Source organism: Arachis ipaensis, chromosome B04 (genome assembly GCF_000816755.2).
Source record: "Arachis ipaensis cultivar K30076 chromosome B04, Araip1.1, whole genome shotgun sequence".
Taxonomy (NCBI): Eukaryota; Viridiplantae; Streptophyta; class Magnoliopsida; order Fabales; family Fabaceae; genus Arachis; species Arachis ipaensis.
In genome coordinates, this window is record NC_029788.2 from 112,001,161 (window position 1) to 112,009,974 (window position 8,814).

The window sequence follows — 8,814 nt, forward strand, 5'->3', positions numbered from 1 at the left end:
TCTGTGTCAGAAATGGAACCAAGAGAAGGATGGTCATGACTGACTTTTTCGTTCTCAAAGACTCTACCGGCATATAACGTCATCTTGGGCAAGAAGACTATCAATGATTTTTACGTGGTAGTATTCACAAAGTTCCTAACCATGAAGTTTTGGTTACGTGACAGTACCATTGGGACCATCCATGGCGACTTAGAATCGGCAGTGGCCTACAACAATGCCAGCTTGTCCTTGAGAAAGAAATCCCGCGACGCTGCTGGAATTTTCGTCGCCGATTTAGACACGAGGTTGGAAGAGTTCCCCTGGCCAGAGCCAGAAGGGGACTTGGAGAAGGTGCAAATAGGAGAAATGGAAGAAAAATACATCTTGATCAACAGAAGCCTGCCATACGAGCTCAAAGCTCCCTGGCATCCTTTTGAGAGAGAATGAGGACCTGTTCGCTTAGACTCCTACCGACAAGCCATGCCTAGACCCTAGTTTCATATCTCATCGACTTGCCATAAAGACGAAAGCAAAGCCTGTGTTGCAAAAGCGACGAAAGATGTCAGATGATAGAGCAGCTGAAGTCAAGGAGCAGATGGCCAGTCTCCTACAAGCCGGGTTCATTCAAGACCTCACCTACTCGACCTGGCTTTTAAATGTGGTGCTGGTTAGAAATCCTAACAGGAAATGGAGGATGTGCATGGATTATTCAGACCTCAACATAGCCTACCCCAAAGACTCCTTCCCGCTGCCCAGCATTGATAACCTGGTTGACTCGACGTCTAGGTACAAGTATCTGAGCTTTATGGACGCGTACTCCGGTTACAACCAGATACCAATGCACCCACCCGACGAAGAAAAAATAGCGTTCATCATGCCAAATGGCATTTACTACTACACAGTCATGCCTTTTGCCCTAAAGAACATGAGGACACATACCAGCAGCTTATGACAAAGATTTTCCAAGAACAGATCGGAAAAACAATAGAAGTGTACCTTGACGACATGCTCGTCAAGACTGCCAATGCAGAATCCCTACTAGAGGATCTCCATCAAGTTTTCCAATCTCTCCGAGAACATAGGATGCACTTTAACCCTACAAAATGCGCTTTTGCATTGGAGGCTGAGAAATTCCTCAGTTTTATGCTGACCCAACGAGGAGTTGAAGCCAATCCAGAAAAGTGCGATGCGGTCATCCGGATGGCCAGTCCGGGATCCGTCAAAGACATCCAAAGGTTGACCGGGAGACTCACTGCCATTTTCCAATTCCTAGGCGCCTCGGCACAAAAAGCCCTACCTTTCTTCAACCTAATGAAAAAGGGAATCACCCTCCAATGGATAGAGGAACACAAAGCTACTTTTCTATACTTTAAAAGGCTCTTATTAGGACCACTGGTGTTAACAAAACCATAGGTCGGGGAGCCATTGTTTCTGTATATTACAATCTCTTCGAGAATTAGCCTTCGCCTTTCTCATCTCTTCGAGACGGGTAAGGCAATACTTTCAAAACCACCAAATCATGGTCTACACTAACCAGCCCATCCGGTAAGTGTTATAGAAGTCTGACCTGGCAGGAAGAATGATGACCTGGTCTGTGGAGTTATCGCAGTTCGACATCGCATACTAACTGAGGCATGCCATCAAAGCCCAAGCCATGGCAGACTTCTTAGATGAGATGGCTAACTCCACCTCCAACCAGCCGACTTAACAATGGGAACTCCAGTAGACAGAGCATCCAACTAAACCTCTGGCAGCGCGGGAATCATCTTGGAAAACTCAAAAGGGCTCCTATATGAGCAGTCCATCAAGTACGAGTTTTCGGTGTCAAACAACCAGGCTGAATACGAAGCTATCATAGCAGGAGTTACCAAAGCCAAAGAACTAGGGGTCAAAAGTCTGATATTTAAGAGTGACTCCCAAGTCATCACGTCACAGATTAACGGCACGTACCATACCAGAGACCCTTTGCTATAGAAGCACTTGGAGAAGACCGGGGAATTAGGTGCAAATTTTTACAATATTATGATTCAACGTGTGCCCTAGGAAAAGAACATCAGGGCAGACTTATTGTCAAAGCTATCCAGTACCAGATCCTCGGGAAGAAATCACTCCCTCATCCATGAGGCCATCAGGGAGCCCTCGGTGGCCTTGCTCCTAGACGTGCAAGGAACTCCCGACTGGACGACCCCTATCAAGCAATTCTTAGAGGAGGGCGAGATCCCCGAGAGCATAGCTAATTAGAAGCCACTAAAGAGGGAGGCCGCTAAGTACACCATAATCCAGGGAACCTGATACAAAGAGGCAGCTCACAGCCACTTCTGATGTGCCTCCGACCCAATCAAACGAGCTACGTATTGAGGAAAGTGCATGAAGGCTGTTGTGGCCATCACATAGGTGGGAAAGCTCTGGCCCAAAAAATAGTGAGAGCTGGTTAGTAATGGCCACCATAATCCGTGGCTCTATGCAATTCGTCAAGTCGTATGTCAAATGTCAGGAGAATGGGAACCTTTACGAGGTCCCCGCTGAGGAGTTAACTCCCATTACAACCTCCTGACCATTTACAGTATGGGGAATCAACCTTATGGGCCCCTTCCCTACGATCCTAGGACAACTCAAATACCTCATTGTAGCGATCGAATATTTCACCAAATGGGTGGAAGCCGAGGCCCTTACCATAATCACGATAACCCAATGCTGGAAGTTCTTTTGGAGGCAGATAATCACTCAATTCAGAATCCTGGATATCTTAATCTCTGAAAACGGCACCCAATTCGCCAATAAAAGGTTCAAAAGTTTCCTCGAAGGTCTGGGGATTCGGCAGCATTTCTCCTCGGTAGAACACCCACAAGCCAACGACCAAGTTAAAGCTGCTAACAAGGTAATTCTTAAAGGTATCAACAAGAGGTTGGAGCAAAGGAAGGGTGACTGGGCAAATGAACTCGGATCAATCGTCTAGTCGTACCACACCAGCCCGCAATCAACTACTGAAAAAACTCCTTTCCGCCTAACTTATAGTGCAGAGGCCGTAATTCTGGTAGAAGTCAAGATCCCAGTCCCAGATTTCTCCTCGGAGTCACCGACTATGACAAAGAAAAAGACCTACTGGACAAAGTTCGAGAATTCGCCCACCTGAGAGAATTGGCCCTCAAGCAATGGTTAGCCCTCAGGTACAACTAAAGTGTTAAAAATCAGGTATTCGAGAAAGGAGATTTGGTGTTGCGGTGAAATGACATAGGGACTCAAAATCTGGGAGAAGGGAAGCTTGCGGCAAACTGGGAGAGTCCCTACCAGGTCCGCGAAGTATATGGCAAGGGAGCCTATCAACTAGAGCAACTGGATGGTTCCGTCATCCTGTGATCATGGAACGTCGCCAACTTTAAGAAATTCTACTTGTAAGGGGTTTATCCCGTAGGCACTAAGCCTTTTCAATTTTCCATTAATTTAATGATTGTTTCTTCTCTTTTCTTTGTTGTTATGATCAAGGGTACTCTTTCCTCGCCTCTTGGACCTACAAAGGCCAAAGGAAGGTTTTAACGAGTCCCGACAAGTACTTATTAATAACATTGGCATTTGATTTCACAAGTTGCTGGCCAATACTTAAGTTCTCATTACCACAAACAAGGTATCCCAGGACTGATCAACCCGAGAACCACACAAAAACACACAACAATGGATATCCAAAATAAAAGCCTGGCACAATAAGCAAAATAACGATGCCATAACAATTCAAACACATAAAACTCGCCCCTTAGTCAAACATTTGAATACATTGAGTTAAACAAAAGAAGAATAAACCTAAGATCTTTTCTCGAAGCTAAGGTCCATAATTTGCCCATCACGGAGGGTTTTGAAGGCCCCAATCTGAGACACATTAAAGTATGGCGAGAGGATGGAGACCTGTGACTTTAGAGATTCTTGAGTGGTAGAGATGGCCTCTTTCGCATTCCTTACGATCTCCTTGTTCTGCCTTCTCAAGGCATCCACAGCATCCTTGGTGGCTTTGACCTTCTTCTCCGCTTCCTCGGCACAGCGCCCGACCTTCAACACCTCCGCCCGCAAGGAAGTCTCGTGGTCAGAAAGACGCTGGATCTAGTCCCGACCTCTCGAGCCTCCTTTTCAGCCTTGGTCTTGGCAGCCTCTGTGACATCTTTCTCTGCCTGGGCAGTCATCAGGTTAGACTACGCTTGGCGAAGCTTTCCATCCAATACTCGTGATTTCCTGAGTATAATCTCTATCTTTCGAACCACCTTGATGGAGCGAAGAAGAGAGCGATATACCCATTTAACTTAGGCTGCCAGGCACAGTCAGCAAAAAACTCCTCTGTTCTGGGAAGCAAGTGCTCGTCGATAAAAGCTGGGACATAAAAGCCTTTTCCATTACCGAAGGCACACCCACCTCCTTTCCTTTCTCTCTCAAAGAGTTTTTTGTTTTTTTCGAGGTGATGGCGAAGTGATCTCGTGGATATCATCCTCGGCTTGGTTAACAGCAATTTTCTGGGATCCCTCCCCAACTCTGGAAGCCAGAACCAACTCTGATCTAGCATATGGTTGCGACTTGGCCTGAGGTTGCTCCTCCTTCTTCACTTCGAGATAGGCAGCCATCAAGTTTTCCATAGTTGTGAACCCTCCAGCCATGCCAACTACAAAATAAGAAAAAAGAAACTCATAAGAGCTAAGGAACAGAAATGAAAAAAATCGAAACAAAATCGGAAAAGAACGTACCGACATACTGGCGATCGGCTTCCTGGTCACCCATCACATGACAAGGATTCAACGGTCTAACCCCAAACACGACTGTCAATACCTCGACGAATTTCTTGCTCTCCCAGCTTAAACCGTCGAAAGTCACCTTCACAAGGTAGTCGGTCGTAGCCTCATACTTCCAGTAAGTGGGAAACCTATGTTCCCCCTCTAGAGTCAACCAAAAGGGATGATATTCCCTTGCCGGCCAAACCTTAAAATACTCCTTCTTGAACTCTGAATTTAGATATGAATTTATTGAGTTTTATTTATATTTTAGTGTTTGAAGCCTATTTAGATGCTACTTTGAGCCGCATTGTGGTTTTATTAATTTCAGAAAAGATTTGGGCGAGTTTGACAGAGTTCGTGCAGAAGAAAAAGGAAGAAAGTGGATGTTGTCAACCCTGACCTCCTCACACTCCAAAGAGCCTAACTTGATTTAATTGACGTATTTATAATGGCATTAGAAATCCAACTTTCAGAGTTTTTCAATGATATATAATAGTTTATACTTTACTTCTGGCATCATGGCGCTAAATGCTAGGACTCGGCGTTTAGCGCCAGGTGCCTCGTAACTAACGCCCAAGCCACTGCCTCGAGGGGTGCTAAACGCTGAGCCGGCATTCAGTGCCAGGAAGATAGCAACAACTAGAAACTTACTGCCTCCAGATACGCTAAACGGCGGTTCTGGCATTTAGCGCCAGTAGCGTGGATCCAACTTTAAGGAAAGGATTTCATTAGTTAGATTTGGGTCATATTTATCTTATTTTATCTCGTTTTAGTTATTTTTATTCCCAAATACAATCTTTTGGACTTTAGTAGTGATTCTTCTATTTTATTTTCAAATCAAATTAGGTTAGATATAAAAGAAAAAATATTTAGCCCTTCGGGAGCTCTTCTCTCTTCTACCTCATTCCACACTTTACACTTTTTTCAGAATCCTAGCTTTTCTCTGAGTCATAAGCAACTAAACCTGCTTGGTTAAGGTTAGGTGCTCTGTTTATTTCCATGGATTAATAGTATTATTACTCTATTTTGATTAATATATTGATTCAATTTCAAGGATTACTTTCGTTCTTCATCTTATGAATCTGAGTGTATTGGAAAATAACTCGTATTCTACATGAATTCTTGTTGATTCTTGGAAAAGTTATCTCACTTGAATACTAGCTTAAAAGTAAATTCCTCCTAAACTGCTAATTGCTTGGACTTAACGGGATACATGACATATAATTCTCTTATATTTGGGTAATTAGGGTTTCTGTATCTAATAAACTAGAATTGAACTAACCCTCTAATCTATATTAAGTGACCAAGAAATTGGCGGTTGATTAGGTTAGAGGAGACTAAATCACTAAGGAATTAGGGTTTAGTCAATTACAGTTTGCCATGAAATGAATCTTACATGATTAAATTAGTTAGTAAGAAATATTAATCCGGAAGAATAAATGTCTTTAAAACCTTGACTATCTTCTCATATATTTCTCACAACCCATTGACTGTTTGCACTCTTATTCTCTGAATCACTGTTTAATGCTTTTGAACCTCAAAACACCATTTTCTACTTGCCTGACTAAGTGAGTCATTCGACTATTGTTGCTTGGTCCATCAATCCTCGTGGAATCGACCCTCACTCACCTGAGGTATTACTTGGTACGACTCAGTGCACTTGCCGGTTCAGTTGTGATATTCAAAATTTCATACCAAACTCGTGAAACGAGCCCTCAAAGAGGTTGATAATCTTTCGACCTTGCACATCCCAGAAAGACATGTACACCTTCTTGTGCTAATCCTTCCGATAAGGTACGGTGAGGAGGAAGAAGTACAAACAGACCTCCACCACAGCCGGGAATTTCAGGTACTCACACACGAGTTCAAAACACCTAATAGTCGCCCATCTATTAGGATGGAGCTGCGAGGGAGCGACGCTACACCGATTTAGAAGTTGAATGACAAAATCGGAGAATGGGAATCGAACTCTAACAATGTCAAACATGGGTTTATAAACCCACATCCAATCATGGTCCTGGGCAGCTTCCATGTTAACATAACAGACCCGCTCCTGAGGGTCGGGAAGAGGTCCCCGCTAAAGTTCGGCCATCCTCCACACCATACCTACAAATGACGGGCACCACCACCACTGTGAGCCTACAAACTTTGATCAAAACTCAAAGACAAAGGAAATCAGAAAAAAGGAAAGCTAGCTTAGGCCCTAAACCGAAAAGGCAGTGGCATACCCTCTAAAGGTACCTAGAACCACTGCCACGACGGAATTATGCCATCAACCCCATTACAATTAAATAGAGTGTCCAAAGCTTACTTGAATAACAGCAACAATGAGCAACGACTAGAAAAGGATGAAGAGCCACCCAGGCAAACCAATCCTAACAGCAACCGATGCTTGCAGCAAGGAAGAGGACTGAAAGAGGAACGAAGAGTGACAAAGAAGAAGGATCGAAGTTGGAAAATGGGAAAAATAAAAAACTGAAACTAGTTTTTAAATGAAAGCACCCCAAAGAGCGCGAATTAAAGGGGCTGAAGGGGCAACAAGGTAAATTCAGCCGCGATGACAATAAATGCCCCTCCCATTAAACTGACGTGACTTTTCGAAAACTGTGGGCACGGTCCCCATGATAAAAAATCCTTGGGAACCATTCATTTCTTGCCGACCTACCAGGCTCCGCATCACCACGGAACCACAGAAACGTGGCGACATTGTTAGGTTCAGGCACGCCATATTTGGGGGGCACTGTTGTGGACCCAGGTTCTAGACTCGGCGGTCCAGCGGCAAGGCAAACCTTTGGCCCAATCCATTGGGGGCCCAGCCCCAGAAACCGATCAATCCGAAAAGTCTACTCGCGCCATCTCCAGAGTTAAATGTCACAGATACGCATCGTATCTTTCTGATTTGAGGAAGATTTTAGCATTGCAACACATACATATAGGGGAGCCTCCATCTCCCCCGAGGTAAGCAACTGGAAACGCTAAATTTCAACCTCTTTGACCAATCCTGATTTGGACGTCGAAGTGTCTTTGCAGGTCTCTCCTTCCTTGTTCGTCCAGCAACCCGAATAGCCGCCATCACTAGTCGGGTCATAGATCCTGTCGTTTCAGGTCAGTCCTGAACAAATGCTACAACCCAAACTATCAAAATTAAAGGAATCAACCCAACTCTTAAAATCATAGATCAAGAAGTTCATTATATCATCAACTACTAGTTCTTTGTGCAGATCAAATTTTCCTTCAAACATCATATAGACTTGGCCAAAAATACTTTGTCATGAATCTATATGCTTCACATGCTAGAGGTTTTGATAAGTCATCTCCAAATCATGGATCTTTGTTCAGATTGAATCCCTTGTCTGCAACATGTACACCATCTTTTCTTTGTTGTCCATCTAAACTTCCATTGTCTTCTTTCAAAACCTTATTGAGATCAAACTGCATGGTCATGTCAGTTCCAAGGGAGGAGATCTTAACTATATCAATTTTCTTGTGTCTCAGTCTCTGCTCCATCTAGAGTATCATTAACTATTTTTCCTGAATCTTCAATTAACACTAAAAACTTTCGACATGTATATAACAATGTAAGTCTACTCAAGTCATAAATAAGAACTCCCAAATAATTAGATGCTAATTTAGAAAAAAAAGATAGTTAACATGTTAAGACATTTTTCCAAACGAAACAAAATAAACAGCAAATACCATTTGCCTTATTGGGAGTTTGGACATATTTCTTGTATATAGAGTGCAATTCTATAATCTTCATTTCTTTTTGTGATGCAATATCCAAATCAACAAGATGCTTGTTTGTATATTGCGTCTGCATGATAAAAATATAGTTAAGGATTTTTAATATAACAACTAAATTATTTGAATTTTGAAAGGGATTGCATCATTATGCCAAGTTGCATATATTTTTTAAAAACCAATATATTTTTGTTCATTTTAGCATTTTGGTTACTTATTTTGTTTAACTTTAAATCAATTAAGCCAATATATAACATGACACAAATTTAAAGTTAGAAAACTAGTGATTGTGACTTGAAAAATTAAAAATTAAACAAAAAACAAAAAAAAAACGAAAATGTGTTTA

General features: G+C 42.7%; 1 protein-coding gene across 1 annotated transcript; it reads left to right on the forward strand.

Annotated features, from left to right (window-relative positions):
• Nucleotides 539–3,359, forward strand: LOC107636953. The gene is made up of 5 exons (XM_016340422.1): nucleotides 539–880; nucleotides 1,780–1,866; nucleotides 2,696–2,857; nucleotides 2,995–3,146; nucleotides 3,215–3,359. The coding sequence occupies exons 1-5, from the start codon at nucleotides 539–541 to the stop codon at nucleotides 3,357–3,359; spliced, it is 888 nt and encodes a 295-aa protein (XP_016195908.1).

Excerpts from the sequence above, each read along its gene's own strand:
- LOC107636953 (XM_016340422.1), top strand. The coding sequence starts at position 539 with ATGTCAGATGATAGAGCAGCTGAAGTCAAGGAGCAGATGGCCAGTCTC. Across the intron at positions 881-1,779 it reads ATGGCATTTACTACTACACA|TCCATCAAGTACGAGTTTTC; the intron begins GTCATGCCTTTT and ends CTATATGAGCAG. Across the intron at positions 3,147-3,214 it reads AAGCAATGGTTAGCCCTCAG|GGACTCAAAATCTGGGAGAA; the intron begins GTACAACTAAAG and ends GAAATGACATAG.